The sequence below is a fragment of the Piliocolobus tephrosceles genome, chromosome 7 (assembly GCF_002776525.5).
Source record: "Piliocolobus tephrosceles isolate RC106 chromosome 7, ASM277652v3, whole genome shotgun sequence".
Classification (NCBI taxonomy): domain Eukaryota; kingdom Metazoa; phylum Chordata; class Mammalia; order Primates; family Cercopithecidae; genus Piliocolobus; species Piliocolobus tephrosceles.
In genome coordinates, this window is record NC_045440.1 from 18,129,945 (window position 1) to 18,148,418 (window position 18,474).

General features: G+C 39.3%; 1 protein-coding gene across 1 annotated transcript in view; it reads left to right on the top strand.

The window, feature by feature from the left end:
• The window catches only part of LPL (lipoprotein lipase), a 29,044-nt gene extending 26,515 nt beyond the window's left edge, over positions 1–2,529 (top strand). Inside the window, exon 10 of the mRNA XM_023216646.1 lies at positions 574–2,529. Within this exon, the coding sequence (XP_023072414.1) occupies position 574 (1 nt within the window). The 3' untranslated portion in view covers positions 575–2,529. The remainder of the gene's footprint in view (positions 1–573) is intronic.
• Positions 2,530–18,474: the final 15,945 nt, after the last annotated feature.

Below are 18,474 nucleotides of genomic sequence, written 5' to 3' on the forward strand. Positions count from 1 at the left end.
TATTGGCCAGCTGGTCATCGAACTCCTGACCTCAGGTGATCTGCCTGCCTCGGCCTCCCAGAGTGCTGGGATTACAGGCATGAGCCACGGTGCCCAGCCACATGCATTCTAAAAAATGCACCAGAAGTTTATCTAGGAAGTAATTATAAATTAGACTAATAATCTTCAATGGTTTCTTTCTTCTGTGATTAAAATCAATCAAATCAAAGATTCTCTTTCTCACACCTGCTAACTCCTCAGAAACTTCATATCACAAGACATGAAACGGAACGGGCTTTTCGCTTGATACATTTTAGAGTAAGCAATCCTCTAAATTTAGAAGTCATTTGGCCCAGTCCTCCCAAAATGATGCACCTTATTGTGACGGGGCTAAATAGTTGCTCCAGTGTCTTCCATTCCTATGAACCTGCCATTCTCTCATCCATTATACACATCCCCCCGGGTTTATTCTCACAACCTTTGTTCTGAAATTCCAGTTGAAGGCTTTTTCCTCCTAAAACCAGTGGGGGATGGGCAGGGATTGTAAAACACCTTGCAGATAATAAATTGCGGTTTTCCTGTGCTTTTTCTCAGAAACTGGGTGGATCTCCAGAAGAAAGAACAGCACATGAATTCTGTGAAGAATGAAGTGAAGGAAGTAACTTTTACAAAGCATACCCAGTGTTTGGCGTGTTTCAAAAGTGGATTTTCCTGAATATTAATCCCAGCTCTATCCTTGTTAGTTATTTTAGGAGACAGTCTCAAGCACTAAAAAGTGGCTAATTCAATTTGTGGGGTATAGTGGCCAAATAGCACATCCTCCAATGTTAAAAGACAGTGGATCATGAAAAGTGCTGTTTTGTCCTTTGAGAAAGAAATAATTGTTTGGGCACATAGTAAAATAAGGCTCCTTCATGTGGCGTATTGGGCCATCGCCTATAATTGGTTAGAGCCTCCTATTTTAATTGAAATTCTAGATCTTTCAGGCTAAGGCCTTCTCAAAGTTTACTCCAAGTCTCCAAGAATACAGAAAATGCTTTTCCGAAGCATGAATCAGACTCATCTACCTAGCAGTACGCATGATGTTCTAGAATGATTCCCTCTTGCTGTTGGAATGTGGTCCAGAAGTCCACCAGCAATGTGTGACTTGGAGAGGGACAAAGAAAGGGGCTGATAAACACAGAGCTTTTAAACAGTCCCTACCATTGGCTTGCATCATGACAAAGTTACAAATTCAAGCAGATGTAAAATCCAGATCAATTAATTCTTAATAAGCTTTATCATTTATAGATTAATCCCTCTCTACCCCTTCTTTTTTCTTTGTCTCAAGATTATATTATAATAATGTTCTCTAGGTAGGTGTTGAAAACGAGCCTGTAATCCTCAGCTGACACATAATTTGAATGGTGCAGAAAAAAAAAAATACCCTAATTTTATTATTAGATTCTCCAAATGATTTTCATCAATTTAAAATCATTCAATATCTGACAGTTACTATTCGTTTTAGGCTTACCTCAGTCATGCTTCAGTTGTACTTCCAGTAAGTCTCTTTTGTTCCTAGCTTTGACATGAAAAGATACGTTTGAGTTCAAATTTTGCATTGTGTGAGCTTCTACAGATTTTAGAGAAGGACCGTTTTTACTAAGTAAAAGGGTGGAGAAGTTCCTGGGGTAGATTCCTAAGCAGTGCTTCTAAACCATCGCGTGCAAGGAGCCACATGGAGCACCATGAGGGTTGCTATTTGTTGTTTTTAACAACTAATCAAGAGTGAGTGAACAATTATTTATAAACTAGATCTCCTATTTTTCAGAATGCTCTTCTATGTATAAATATGAAATGATAAAGATGTCAAATATCTCAGAGGCTATCTCTGGGAAGCGGACTGTGAAAGTGTGTGATATGTGAACACATACTAGAAAGCTCTGCATGTGTGCTGTCCTTCAGCATAATTTGGAAGGGAAAACAGTCGATCAAGGGATGTATTGGAAGATGTTGGAGTAGAAATTGTTCCTGATGTGCCAGAACTTTGACCCTTTCTCTGAGAGAGATGACCGTGCCTATAAATAGTAGGACCAATGTTGTGATTAACATCATCAGGCTTGGAATGAATTCTCTCTAAAAATAAAATGATGTACGATTTGCTGTTGGCATCCCCTTTATTATTAATTGATTAAATGTCTGGATTTGGGTTGTGACCCAGGGTGCATTAACTTAAAAGATTCACTAAAGCAGCACATAGCACCGGGAACTCTGGCTCTGAAAAACTTTGCTATTGATATCAAGGATGCTTTGGCTTTACATTTTATTTATTAGCTGTAAATACATGTGTGGATGTGTAAACGGAGCTTGTACATATTGGAAAGGTCCTTGTGGTGATCTGCATTTATAAACGTGTGGTGCTAACTTTGTACATGTCTTTATCAGTGATGCTGTCACAGAGCCAACTTACTCTTATGAAATGGGCTTTAACAAAACAAGAAAGAAACGTACTTAACTCTGTGAAGAAATGGAATCAGCTTTTAATAAAATTGACAACATTTTATTACCACACTAAGTCATTATTTTGTATCATTTTTAAAGTAACCTTATTCTTAGGTCAAATTCACTCAGCATATTTTGACTAAGTAACCATTGTACTTAGTAAACCAAAGAGCTTCTGAGAATTATAGTGCACATTATACATATTTTTAACATTTATATTTGTATAAAGCTATAGAAAGCCTTACATATCCTTTAAACTGACTATAGAAGAAAATGGTACAGAATTTTGCCTGCATAAAATACACAGGACTATTCTTGCCTACAATATGCTTTTTCACAAGCAAAATGTTAGACTAATATAAAGTGTCTTTGGTCATTTTATAGTATACATTATCTCTATTTCTGAGGCCTCATTGTTAGCTGTAACGCAAGTAGCATTTGTGCAATAAAATGAACTATTTGGGATGGGAGGGTACATATTTTAGAACTTTGCTTTGGGTTGCCTTGCTAATTAAAATAATAGCATACAGTCCATTTATGCAGCTAAGTAGGGATTACTTCTTAGTACAGTCAGGAAGAATTTAGTCCAGAAAACAATTACTTCAATGGCCACTGACCCAAACTTCCAGGCTAGAGTGCAATGGTGTGATCATGGCTCACTGCAACCTCCACCTCCCAGGCTGAAGTGATTCTCCTGCCTCAGCCTCCCAAGTAGATGGTACTACTATCACATGCCACTGCACTCAGCTAATATTTGTACTTTTTGTAGAGATGGGGTTTCGCCATGTTGCCCAGGCTGGTCTTGAATTCCTGGCCTCAAGTGATCCACCCTCCTCGGCCTCCCAAAGTGCTGGAATTACAGGCATGAGCCACCGTGCCCAGCCATGACCCAAACTTTTATTGTCAGTAAGGTATTGGATCTTCTGGAGTTTGGGTCTCCCCTGACAGGAGGGGGCTCCCCAGTTTACACTTGGCCACTGCCCATCAATGTCTGTTGATCAACAAGATAGATGATTGCAGGTGTCACTGAGGATGTGGAGAAGTGTGAACCTGTGTAAGTGGCTGATGGGAATGTAAAATGGCACAGCCACTCTGGAGAACAATTTGGTAGTGTTTCCAAAATTAAGCGTAGAGTTTAACCCATATGACCTAGCAATTCCACTCCTAGGTATATACCCAAGAGAAATGAAAACAGAGCCACAAAGATTTGCATACAAAGGTTCACAGCAGCATTAATCAGATTAGTCCCAAAGTGGACAACCCAAATGTCCATGAACTTGTGAAAGAGATAAGGAAAATGTGGCAAATTCGTATAATGAAATATTATTCAGAAGTAAAAAGAACAAGCGGCAGATATATGATACAACATGATGAACCTTGAAAACCTTTTGCTATATGAAAGAAACCAGATGCAAAATGGAACCATGGGCTTAGGGGAAGAGAAGGGGACAACGGTGTAAAAGTTGCAAAGAGGAACAAAAAGGCTACCCGCCTCGTTCCCAGGCCAAGTAACAGAGGAGGAAAGAAAATACCCACATTTGAGAGAGCTGAAGGAAAGAGGTAATCTCAAGATGGAGAAGAAGGTGGGACTCAACTCTGGAGGTGGGCCTCATACACTGTACCAAATTGAGAACTAGCTGAAACAGGGATGGGGTGAAAGCAACTTTTCGTAAGACATGCCCACTGTTGTCCCATCCTCCTCCCTTAAGCCCTTGTCTTGCTCATGTCAACAAGCTTATCGCCATCTCTTCTTCCTAGTTACAGACATCTGTGGAGCTCTGAGTCTTTTACCTAATCATTATTTTAGAACTTGGTTCACTCTCTCTCCCTTCTACACTAGTTCTGTCATTATTCTTACTGATTTCAGTATCTCTGAGGTGACAGATTTTATTTTTCAATGGCAGCCACAACACTACCTCCCATTCTTAATGTTCCCCTGCAATGTTACCTTGACGTCCCTATTAAGAGTTGGAATCTAGTCACCCCACTTTTCTAGTATCCCCACTCCTTTGAACTTGTATGGGCCCTAAGATTGCTTCTACTAGCAGAATATAACTAAAAAGACCCTGGGCCAGTGTGGGGTACAGCCCTTAACTGGCTTGGCATTTTCTGCCTTTGGCTCCTTGGGGCACTCACTCTTGGGAAACTTCCTTTTGGAACTCAGCATTCATGATGTGGGAAGTTGAAGCTTCATAAAAAGAGTATATGTTGGTTCTCTCAGCTCCCAACAAACAACCAGTCTCGATGTCAGTCACGACTGTCAGTCACGTGAGTGAGGTATCTTGGACCTCCGGCCAGTTGAGTGTTCAGAAGACCGCAGCTTGAGCATGCAAAAACATGAGAGACGCCCTGCCCAGCCAAGCCCAGCCAACTCACAGTACTATGAGAGATAATAATAACTTGTTGTTTTAACTAAGTTTTGAGGAGTTTGTTTTGCAACAACAGATAATTAAAACATCTGGATGATGCATCGAATATTCTAGATTCTCACTGCCTTTACCTCCTCCTCTCCCATGGCCTTGTCTTCTAAATCGACCTTTACATAGAAACATTCTGTCACATGCTATACTATATCATGCCATTACTAATAACTCATAAACTCAATTTCAACTTCTCCCTTCTTTGGCTACCATGCTATCTTTCTACTTTAATCAGTCTTGTGCTCTCAGTCCAACAACTCCTCAGCTGCCCCAGGACCTCCAATACATTGATCTATCCCTCCCTCATTTCCTTTCTTAGCCTCATTTGATCCTTACTCAGCTTAGATTTTAAGGCCCAAGGTTATTATTATTCCAGTGCCAAAACTCTAAAGAGCTGTGCTTCTCTCATCCTCACCTGAGCTCTGCGGGGCAAAACATAAACCTGAATAAATCCAGATCACCACTTACTCCATAACTGCATCAGAGCAGCAGAATGTGGGGTAACACACCCATGCACACACAGCCCTGCTGCCCCTCACATTACCGCCTCACTCCATGGATCCCTTACAGCCGTCCAGCAGTCCTCCTACATTTCCCTAGTCCAGACAGGCCTCACTCTCCCAGAGGATGATTTAATCTCACACGTCCAATAAATTCTCACCTGTCTCCACATTCAGCTGATCGCCTTATTTACTGAGAATACAAGGGCAACCAAAACGCTCTATGTGTTTCATTCTTAAATCTAACCATTTCCCTGCTCCACTCTGTTTTCCCTTCTGACATAAGAGGCATTTTCCCTCTTCCTATCTCTGACCAGTTCTTGCACAAACAGATCTTGCAGGAGAAGGAAGTCCTTTTCTCCTACTCAAAGACATTGCTCTGGAGTTGTTCCTGTTCTCTCTTGCTTCTCAGTTTTCACCTCCCTACTGGATCATTCTAACAGCAAACAAAAACGCATATTTTCCACTTAAAAACAAATTAAAACTTGCTTGAACCCACTTCCACCTTCACCTTCCTTTTTTTTTTTTTTTCCCAGACAGAGTCTTACTCTGTTGCCCAGGCTGGAGTGCAGTAACACAATCTCAGCTCACTGCAACCTCCACCTCCCCGATTCAAGCAATTCTCCTGCCTCAGCCTCCTGAGTAGCTGGGATTGCAGGCACGTGCCACCACATCCAGCGAATTTTTTTTCATGTTTTTAGTAGAGATGGGGTTTTGCCAGGTTGGCCAGGCCAGTCTCGAACTCCTGACCTCAAGTGATCCATCCATCTCGGCCTCCCAAAGTGCTGGGATTACAGGTACTAGCCACTGCACCCAGCCTCATGCTCTTCTTTATAGCAATTGCTTAATCTCTACTAATGGTTTCTACTTCCCCTCACAATCCTCGAACAAAGTCTGATCAAGCCACTTTCAATCTACCAAACTTATTCTTGCTAAGCTTACTGATGAATACCATGGCAGTACACCCAATGGTTGACTCTCCTTTGTCCTCTGACTTCCCTGTGTAATTTAAGCCAGGTTGCTTTTCCCTTGAAATGATTTTTCACTGATCTCTTAGGACTCCACTATTTGCTACCCTCTTTCTCTCATTAGCTACTCCTTCTCACTTTTTGTTGATTCCTGCTCATCTTCCTAACCCTTAACGTGTTGAGTGCTTCAGTGCTCATTCTTTGGCTGTCTCAACTTCATTTATGTCTATTCAAAAGGCTTTAAACACCACATAGCTGCTGATGAATCCAAAATTTACATCTCCATCTTGTACATCGCTTCTAAATTTCAGACTTTTTATATATCCAGTTGTCTATCAAATATCTCCACTTGGCTTTCTAATAGGATTTTTGAATCCATCATGTTATAAAACATTGTTTTCCACCAGTTTTCTCCTCCTAGTTAAAATAATTTCTTTCTTCCAGTTGCCCAGGAGGAAATCTTGGAATCCATACTTGAGTTCTTTCTTCCGCAATACATAATCAATCAGTCAACAAAACTGGCTTGGTGTCATGGCTCATCCTTGTAATCCCAGCACTTTGGGAGGCCTGGGCAGGAGGGTCGCTTGAGCTCAGGAGTTTGAGACCAGCCCAGGCAACATGGCAAGACATCATCTCTACTTAAAAAAAACAAAGACAACAACAACAAAAAAACTTACCTTGGCATAGTGATTCATACTTGTATTTTCAGGAGACTGAGATTTGAGGATAGCTTGAGCCCAGGAGGTTGAGGCTGCAGAGAACTACATTAGAACAGTGCACTCTAGCCTGGGTGACAGAGAAAGACCCTGTCTCAAAAAAATATATATTATATCAGCTTTCTTTCAAAATATATCCAGAATCTGACTACACTTTACCATTGTTAATGTTATGCCATCAGATTTCACTGGATTATTTCAATAGTCTCCCCTGGTTTCTCTGCTACTGCCCTTGCTTCCCATTAGTCTATTAATAATGAGTCAGGTGAACTTTCTAGGGTAGACTGTAGCATCCCATTCCTCTACCCGATACTTCATCTCTATTTTTCATCCTGCCTAACAAAAAAACTATTAATTATTGTTTGTATATGCATGTGTGTGTTTGTACGCGCACTGCTGTTACCCTGTTTTACATTTAGCCCATTTCTAGTTAATTTTTGTATATGGTACTATCTATGGATAGAAGTGTTTTTTGTTTTTGTTGTGGTAGCTGTGGCAATAATTTCTTTTTTACTTAGTCAAACTGTTCCAGCAATTTGTTGAAAAAAATATCCTCTCTCCATCGAATTATACTGGCAACTCTGTTCTCTGGTCACAGATCAGTTCCTCATGATGACTGATTTTTCAGTAAATGTGGGCTTTGAACAGACTTCACTCAGAAAGCCTGAGCTAAAGTTCCAGTGTAGGGACCTCATTCCTTTATCAGGTCTCAGATCCTTCATCCTCTTGTAACAGGCTCTGGACCTACAATGGAAATCTGCTGATGTGAGATTAAGAGAAGGCATCTGGAATCAAGGCATTTCTCTGACTCCATCCATTCCTCTGACAGGGCTCCAACAACTTTATGGTCTTTTAATTAAGACATCGCTAAGCCAAAGACAATGCCTCCAGAGCCAAACATGAAACACAAAGGTTTCATAATGAAAATGAAATTCCTTCTTAGCACACAACTGGAGAAAGCTCTAAAGGAGATAAGAATCAATAATAAGATTTACAAAATTTGGCTGCATAAGTTGAGGATGATTAAATTTCCCTTAATCTTTGTGTTTCCAGATGGCACGGGTGTGGCAGCAGAAATCACATCATGGATGAGACACTAAGAATTGGCACAAGAGCTGCCCCTTAGATCCAAAGGCTATGTGATTCAGGCCCTCAAATACATCTTTTCTAATCCTCATAATAATTCTAGGAGGTTGGCATCACTGCTCCATTACAGACGGGGAAAGGTTATGCGCAAAGTCCAAGCTGACACCACCACAATGGGATAGCCTCAGGATGCAACCCAAGACCATTTCCTGAGTCATGCCGTGCTAAGCCAAAATTAGGGATTCCTCAAGTCCCTTAATGGTGATCAAATGGTCCCATTTGCAAGTTAAGGAGAGTAGGTCGGTAGAGACAATAAATCTGTACTCCCCAGACTTCTCCAACTCATCCCAGGTATTCCTCATGCATCTAATATAAAGCTCTTCCCCAGACAACCTGGCCTCTTACTCTTTCCCTAAACGGGTTTTTTTTTTTTTCCTGCAGTCTCTGTATTTTTGCTCAAATGGCCCTCCCTGTCTAAAATGACCACCCTATTTTCTAAGTACCTTTAATGACTACATTCACTCTTCTGAGCTCCCTTCTGCAACCGTTTTTTCTTCCATTGCTATGTTACCACCAGGATCTATCTGTCAGCACACGTGTTGCATGTACTTGCTCTGATGTTGTGTTACTAAAAATAGTCATTACCTGCTTTTCTGTATCAACTATGTGCCAGGCACTGTGTGAAATGCTTGGTTAACATTTGTTTTATTCTCACAATAGCTTCCTAAAATAGGTATTTTTATCTTCTCTTTATTGATGAATAAACTGAGGTGCAGGGAAATGAATTAATTTAGACGTCAAAGCTAGTAACTGGGCGAGTTGGTTTTTAAACCAATGTGTGACTTCAAAGTTGGAGTTTTTTATTTTTTCCCCCTTTGAGTTTTAAGCCTGTTTGAACATATCTGGGGCACTTGGAGATGGTGCACCATAAATCTATTGGCAGGAAAATTTTTTCCTAAGAGAAAAGAGAAGCAAAACACATAAAAGAGAATCATGGATGGAGACCCAGGATAGATAGGAGAGGCAACTTTGAGTTCCACCGTGTGTCTGTTTCTGTTGTCTGGCAGCCCTGCCTATGGGGGGATGCCTGAGGTTTGGGGAGAAGCAGCTATGATAATCTGTGAATTGTTAGATTTGGCATCCATGGTGTGGGGCACGGTGGCCCAACATTTTCCCAGCAAGCTTCTAATGTGCTGGGGTCTGTGGTGGCTTTTGTAAGCTGCACTGACTTCAGTGGGGACTCCGTAGGTTAGGGAACTTTGACACCCCCGGTGCTTCAGCAACTCATTTGTGGTGGGTTGTGACAAGTGATATTATTAACAGCTAGATGGACAAAGGTAGGAAAATGTAAGGTCAATGCAAATTTTTATCAGGTACCTATGATGTGCGGGCAACTTTTGTAAGGTGCTAGTGTCATGCAGCCTGCGCCTTGTTTGAGCAGACTTATGGGAGTATATAGAAAAGTTAGGAGTGACAAGGGTCTTCATACACTTGTCTTTTTATAATTCATCTGCCCAGAGTGGGCAAATTTTGGTAATTCATGCATAGGCAATATACTGTACGTGCTAACCCTGACTTTACTCACTGCTCTGTTTCTCATCCAAGTTTGTTAGGAATGATTTAAAGATGCTGAAGATACCTGGATATAAAGAAGGGGGATGAAGAAGCTAGAAAAATGCTATTGCAATATTATTTTGGCCCTACGTTTCCCCCAGCATTCTGTTGCCCAGAGTTTGATTTGCATCACTGTTTCTCTTGCCACCTCAGTTCCTTTGGCAATAATGATTATATCATCCATCTATTTTTCTTTTAAAAATTCAAAGTATAAAAATAAGTGTATTTAATGATAATGTGTTTTGTTCAACAAATTATACATAATTGAATAAGTGAATAAAGACTATCATGAACAGGTACTTTTAAGCTCCAACAAGCAGCACAAATGAATGAAACTTTTCATTTTTCTCTCCATGTCTCCACTTTTGTAGGTTTCTACAAGCAGAGGGTGTAATCGAAATTGACCAGTACACTCATTCTTCCTGGGAACAGAACATGTAGGATGCTCTAAAAATACCTTCTTTGATTCATTAAAGTGAGTTTCTCAAGAATGTAACAAAAATGAACACAGTTTGTTCCAGAAAGAGATTTTCCTGTATGTCCTAAGAAGGAGAAAACAACCAGGAGACAAAAAGGAACTGAGATATTGACCAAAATAGATCCTTAGGAAAGAGCGGATGAGTTGGGGTTTTTAAAAAAAGTAACAGAAAACAGAAGTTAGAAAGAAGAAGGAAGATACTTATGTCTTGATATGCTATCATTTTAATAACAATATTGATTTTAAAGTAAAAACCAATCTTATTGTTCCATTGTATGGGCCAATATCATGTGAGTTTGTGTCACACACTGAGGGCAGTGACAGTGCTAGTTAAATAAAGAGCTCGTTGATGTGCCTGAGTAACACTGTGAACTCAGCATTTTGATAACCATGTAAGGACTAGAAACCCAGGCTTTTAGACGTCCCCAGGTCAGAAGTGAGCCTGGGTTGTTAAATGAAGCCCTAAGATTCCTCTGCTACCACATGTGATTTGGCTAAGATGACAATGATAAGTGTCCCTTCAAAGGTATGGAACCTTCTGAGACCAGGCCACTCATTATTTCAAGGTGACCTCAAGTCCAAGGACACATTTTAACTTCATGTACAACAAATAGCATCACGCTGCTCCTTGATGTTTACTGCTTCCTTAAAGGATGGGATGTAGGGAGTGAAGGTGGTACCTCTTATTCACTCCAGTAAAAGAAGAAATGTTCAAGTTATCTTGCATAATTTCTATGAAAAAAGTAGCAGAAATCAGCACACCATTTTTATAAGGTTCACCACATGTGGGTATCTTTCCAAAAAGTGATTTGTCAAAATAATAGACATAACTATAGTGTTTCCCACACTTTCTCCTAAGTCACATGCCTAAAAGCTCAGCAGAAAAACTAATGGAAAGAAAATGTAACCCATTTAAGATAAGCTGAAATATAAGCAAAGTCAAAAGATAACAAATTGATCCCCCCAAAATTGATATATAAAAAGTAAGTTTCAGCTGGACACGGTGGCTTATGCCTGTAATCCCAGCACTTTGGGAGGCCAAGGCGGGTAGATCACCTGAAGTCGAGAGCTCGAGACCAGCCTGACCAACTAGAAGAAACCCCATCTCTACTAAAAAGACAAAATTAGCCGGGCGTGGTGGTGAATGCCTGTAATCCTAGCTACCCGGGAGACTGAGGGAAGAGAATCGCTTGGAACCCGGGAGGCGAAGGTTGTGGTGAGTCGAGATCACGCCATTGCACTCCAGCCTAGGCAACAAGAGTGAAAACTCTGTCTCAAAAAATAATAATAGTAAGTTTCTAAAAATTAATAAGAAAATCACACACACACACACACAAAGGAAAAAAGAGCAAAAGATGGAAACACAAAAGTACACCTAAAGTGGTCCTTAAACATATGAAAGGTAGTCATTGTCATGCATAGTAAGAGATAGAATTTAATAATACATGAAAATGCCACTTTTTACCAGTTTAGACTGAGAAAATCCCAAAGTTTAAAAATACACCTTGTTGGCAACTCTAAAGAAAAATAAGAACTCTTACATTGCTGATAGAAATGTATATTGGTGCAATCCTTGTAGAAGGCAATTGGTAATACCTTTCAAAATTATAAATACATATCCTTTTCTAATGGTTCTGCTCTTGGGAATTTACCCTGAATATACATATCTGCAAAAGGATCTTAAGTGTCAGTCATTACAATTTTGTTTGTAACAGCAAATTAGTGAACAACACATACACCTGTCAATTAGGATTACTTTGCAACCATAAAAAATTAAGATAAAGACAGATTTGTCAAAATTTGATATTCATTCATATTAAAAAAAAAAAAACTCTCAGAAAATTGGTAATAGAAGGATATGTCCTCAACCTGATGAAGGCCAGCCACAAAATATCTACATCTGAAAGTATATTTAATGGTAAAAGATTAAACTATTTTCCTAAGATCAGGAAAAAAGCTAAGATAGTTGCCTTACCAGTCCTATTCAATATTATACTGGAGGTTCCATTTGGTGCAACAAGACAAGCTAAAAAAGTAAAAGGCATCCACATTGGAAAGGAAGAGGTATAACTGTCTTTATCTCCATACATGATCATCTATGTAAACAATGTGATGGAATAAAAATGATCTACAAAGTTGCTCATGTGATTCAATGAACAATTGATAGTCTTTTCAACAAATGGTGCTAGAATAACTGGATATATCTATGTAAAAACAAACAAACAAAAACAACAAAACCCAGCCACGTCTATTTATAGCTTGCAACATACATACAAAATTACTAGAACTGAGCCTAAATATAAAACCTAAAACTATAAAACCTCTTAAAGAAAACAGAAGAGAATCTTTGTGACATTGGGTTAATCATAGCCTTAAGTGAGATATCAAAGGCACAAACCATAAAAGAAAATACTGATAACAAAGACTTAATCAAAATTCAAAACATTTGCTCTTTGAAACATAGTGTTAAGAAGATAAAATGTCAATCAGACTGAGTAAAATATTTGCAAAAAAAAAAAAAATCTGATCAAGGTCTTATATTCAAAACTATTAAACAACCCTTAAAACTCAATATTAAATAATCCAATCCTTAAAAGATTTCAAAAATTAAACTATAATTAAAATGGACAACTAAGCATACAAATAGATTGCAAATAATAGAAAAACATATATCATGCGAACAAATACCACAAGAAGACTGATGTATTATTCTAATATCAGACAAAATAGACTTTAAAGCAAAAGAAAATGTTACTGGAGACAAAGAGGAACATTTTCTAATAATAAGATTGTAAATCTGCCAGGAAAATACAACAATTATAAATTTATATGCAACTGATAACAAAGCACCAAATACATGAAGCAAAAATGGACAGAAATGAAAACAATTCAACAATAATTATAAGAGATCTCTAATATCGCATTTTAAACAATGTATAGAAAAACTAGACAAGAGAGCAACAAGGTAACAGAAGCCTGGAAGAATAAAACAAGTAGATCCAACAGATATCTATAGTACACTTCGCCCAGTAACAACACAATACACAATTTTCTCAAGTGCACATGGACCATTGTCCAGGGTAGGTCATATGCTAGGCTATAAAATGCTTCATAAATTTAAAGGATAGAAATAATATAAAATATAAACATAAAATATGTTCTCCAACCCCAATGGAATACAATTAAAAATCAATAGTAGAAAAAATTAGGGAAACTCATAAATATGTAGAAATTCAACAGCATATTCCTAAATAACCAATGGATCAAAGAAGAAATCAACAGGGAAATCAGAAAATAATTTGAGATGAATGAAAACACAACATACCCAAATTTATGAGATGCAGCTACAGCAATTCTTCAAGGAAAATTCCTAGTTGCAAATTCCTATATAAAGTAAGAAGAAAGATCTCAAATTAACAACATTCTTTTAGGCAAAGACACTGGAAAAAGAGCACACTAAATCTATAGCTAGTAAAAGAACAGAAATAGTGAAAAATTATAGTACAAATTAATGAAACAGAGAATAGAAAAACAATTGAGAAAATAAATGAAACCAAAAGCTGTTTTTCTTAAAAGATCAACATAACTGACAAAGCATTAGCTAGACCAACCAAGAAAAAAAAGAAAGGAGACTCAGATTACTAGAACCAGAATGCAAGAGGGGACATTACTACCAATGCTACGGAAATAAAAGGAATTGCAAAGAATATGATGATAATTGTATATCAACAAATTAGATAACTTAGATGAGATGGATAAATTCCTAGAAAGACACAAACTATTGAAACTTAAGAAGAAATAGAGAATCTGAATAGACCTAAAACAAGTAAAAAGGTAAGTAATTATTTTTAAAATTAGTTATACTGGATTTCATCAAAATTAAAGACTTTCATGCTTGAAGATGCATTAAAACCAAAGCACAAAACCCGTTATATTTCTACACAAAGAATAAATTGTAATGGACAATCTGAAAATAAAGTCAAACAAATATTTGCAATCACATCAATAAAATAATAATAAATTTAATATAAATGCAAAAGTTATACATTGAAAACTACAAAATGTTGTTGAAAGATATTAAAGAAGTTGTGAATAAATACAATAGCTTCTCAAATTTATGGATTAGAAAACTTAACAGTGTTTAGATAGCAGTACTCCTCAGATTGATGTACAGTGCAATCCCTATCAGAATTCCAGGTGTCTTCTTTGTAGAAATTGACAAGCTGATTCTAAAATTCATATGCAAGGGTCCCAGAATAACCAAAACAATCTCGGAGAAGAGGAATAAAGTAGGAGGGCTTACATCTCCTGATTTCAAAATTTACTACAAGGCAATGGTAATCCAGAATAGAGTCTCAACTCTATTCCATTAGTCTGTACATTTTTATCCTTGTCTAAGTTATCCCTGAAACTTTTATTTTTTGAGACAGGGTCTCACTCTGTCACCCAGGCTGGAGTACAGTGGCATGATCTCAGCTCACTGCAACCTCTGCCTCCTGAGTTCAAGTGATTCTCCTGCCTCAGCTTCCCGTAGCTGGGATTACAGGTGCACGCCACCATGCCCGGCTAATTTTGTATTTTTAGTACAGACGGGGTTTCGCCACATTGGCCAGGCTAGTCTTGAACTCCTGACCTCAGGTGATCTGCCTGCCTCGGCCTCCCAAAGTGCTGAGGTTACAGGCGTGAACCACTGTGCCTAGCCAGGAACTCTAATTTTACGTGTGAGATGGCTGTAGCCTGTTTCTGTTAGCACCTAATTGAGCACAGATCTACGAGTTCATCCATGAGGAGCTTCATAAATGCTTGTTGAATGAAAGTGATCTTGCACCTGGTCAACATGGACCATGCTCCATGTTGTCTCCATCTGGCTTGTGTGGACAGAACATATGTCAAGGATGGATGTTATCAACCCAGCATAGATGCTGTTTATGGCTACAGTGAACATGAACAGGTGGGCAGAATGTCAACAAGCCAAGTCCAAAAATACAGAGAGAACAGTGCGTGTGGCCGCCAGTAATCTGGAAATTCTAAGCCATCTAAAGAGATGTAATGCTAATTGCCTCATCCAATTATTACAAGAGTTTGAGATAATGCAGTAAATTACCTAGCAAGGAGCCTAGCTCATTTGCTGAACTGGTAACATTCTTATTGTCATAATTATTAATAGATTAACAGTAATAAGCCACCTGGTATAATAATAGAAGGCTGGAAAACAACTTGGCCTATAGCAGAGTCAGAAAAATTCTTTTTTTGACTCACAGTATTCTGAATTTAATTATTGGCAACCAACTGGACAAAGGATAGAGCCTTCTACTCATGGTACTTCCACAAACTCTCGCCTTGGCTGAGGAAATCCTACATGCCCTGTAAGACTCAGTTCCATGGACTTCTGTAAAGCCCTTCCCTCATCATCTTCTGCTTTCTCTCGCATGGTGGTCCTCAAAGGCACCACCCTCTCCAGTTCCAGCTGTGTATATCTAAAGCTGTTGCCAAACTCCCATCACCCTCTATGGTACGTGGTACCTCCAATTCTTACCAAAGAGAGCCATGTATGCTTAGAGGGGCATTTTATAACCTTGGCATGGACGGACAGAGAAGACAAGCACACTGAACTTGAAAGGGTCTCCCCAGAGATTCTAATATGCCCACACCACCAGCCCATTTTGAAAAATGCTGGTTTATTTTACCGCTTCTCTATCAAAAAGTGCTGACTCACCTTTATATTATTATAGCTATTATATATACTTAGTGGATATATATTTCATACTTGAGATACATTAATTATATTAATTAAATAACGACTCAATATAGTTTTAAAAATGTTTATCTTCTTAGCTAATTTGCAAGTGCAAGTGTCACCCATACTTGATAAACGTATGATCTACAGAAGCCAGGCAGAGACAATATGGAACACTGTCCAGGTGTCAAATCAGTTTAACTAGAAAAGCATTTCTTGAGCATGTGCTATGTGTCTAGGTTTGTGCTGGGCTGGGTGCTAGCGCATGCATCTGCTCCTGACAGTGCTTCTTTAAATACTGTGCCCTGGGCCCCTCTTGCCTCACCCTATTTCCTGCAGAGAAGTACTGACCTCAACCCCAGACACTCACTCCTCTCTCCTCTCTGCATCTGCTGCTGACATCACTGAGAGGTATGAGGCTCTAGATTTCTCCTTCTGACCTGGGTGTATTCTGAATTTCTGCTGTGTATTTCCTTGTTCCTTTCAGAGCCTCCACGGCATTCCAACCCTCAGGGTGAGGAAGACATAGAGAAAGAGCCAAGTGCGGAATCATTAGAGGTGATGAGCTGAAATGTTGGCTCTTCCATTTAATGCTTATATAAGCACACATAAGTTTCTGTATCTCCCCAACCGCATCTATAAAATGAGGATAACAATTCTTCCCCACTAAAGAGAGCTGCGCAGATTAAGTGAGGTATGTAATGTGTGCTTGATAAAAGTCTATTCCCGACACTCACCTCCCAACTATATCCTTCCCCTGCTGCTTAATCAGACCCAGTCTTTGCTTTCAGGTTGCCCTGCCCTGCTCTTGGAATATTTCAACTTCACCCTAATCCTGGAAGACTTTGTGGCTCCAGTGCCTGAAAAACCCTAAACTTTTCACCCTGGAGTGGGCTGTAATACGCAATGCTAAGATCTAGAGGTGAACGAAACAAAAAAGATGGTCCCCTTCCTTGAGGAGCTTGTAGAGACTTTAAAAAAAAAAAAAAAAAAAAGGAATAGAAAACTGGCCCGGCGTGGTGGCTCACACCTGTAATCCCAGAACTTTGGGAGGCCAAGGCAGGTGGATCACTTGAGGCCAGGAGTTCAAGACCAGCCTGGCCAACATGGTGAAATCCTGTCTCTACCAAAAATACAAAATTTAGCCAGTTGTGGTGGCGCGTGTCTGTAGTCCCAGCTACTTAGAAGGCTGAGGCAAGAGAATTGCTTGAACCCAGGAGACAGAGGCTACAGTGAGCCAAGATTGTGCCACTGCACTCCAGATTGGGTGACAGAGTGAGACTCTGCCTCAAAAAAGAAAAAAATAGTATAGGAAACTGATGTGACAATAATATAATATGAGGCATATATGCTATAAGAAATGAACAAAATGCTACAAAAGCACAGAGAAGGAAAATATTTTTTTCCAGCCTAAGAAACGAGAACACTTCATGGTTAGATGTAGTTGAGCTGAGTCTTAAAGGATGGGCAGGATCTGAACAGGCAGAAAACCGAGTGCATTCCGAAAAGCTGGAGGAAATGCCCAGAGGCAGGAAAGCACCTGGAGCTGTGTGGTTTGGGAGGGGTGTAGGGTGACTTCAAAGACCCAATGAAAGATTCAGCTGAAAAAGTAGAATAAGGCCAGATCCCAGCAAGCCTTCAAAAGCCATCCTGTTGCTTCTACCTAGAAACTCATTTTCCCCCTTCCTTCCATATCTAAATTTTACTTAGAATTTACCTATCCCTGTGAATGTAATTTCCTGCAGGAAATCTCCCGGACCCTGAGTTAGGGACCCCCTTATATGTCCATCCTGCATCTCTCATGGTGGTCCTCAAAGGTGCCATCCTCTTCAGCCCTGCTCTGTGCATCTAAAGTGGTTGCCAAGATCCTATCACCCGCTGCAGTAGATGGTGCCTCCACTTCTTACCAAGAGAGTCATGTGTGCTTGCATCCTGCATCCTAGGCCTCCATCACAACACTACCTACCATCTTGGAAATGCTCCTTTGGTTGCTTCTCCTATGAGAACGTGAACTACATGATGTATATGTAGCCAATGCCTCACATAATGTCTACCAAATAATAGGGGCTCAGGAAATGTTTGCTCAATGAATGAATGATTGAATAAAAGCAAAATCTCTGATAAGAAGTTTGGACTTTATTTGGTAGACATTGGAAAAACATTAAGAAAAAATTAAGATTCAAGAGGCTAGGTTAAGATTCAAGAGGCTAGGATTTCTCTGGAAGAATTGGATAGAAATAGTTTAGAATGAGGAAAGGATTGGTATTGAGAGAGCAGTCAATCCTACAGTAATTCAGGAAGGACAGGCAAGTGTTTCAGGGAGAGAAAACAGCAATAATTCAGATAAGAGACAATGATTCAACAAGGTTAGTAATGCAAAGAAGGGACAAAGGAGAAGGAAATATCTGTAAATTGACTTCAAGCCTACACGAAAGGATAATTCTGCATAAATAAAACTAGAAAATATACAGGGTGTGGCGGCTCAAACCTGAAAT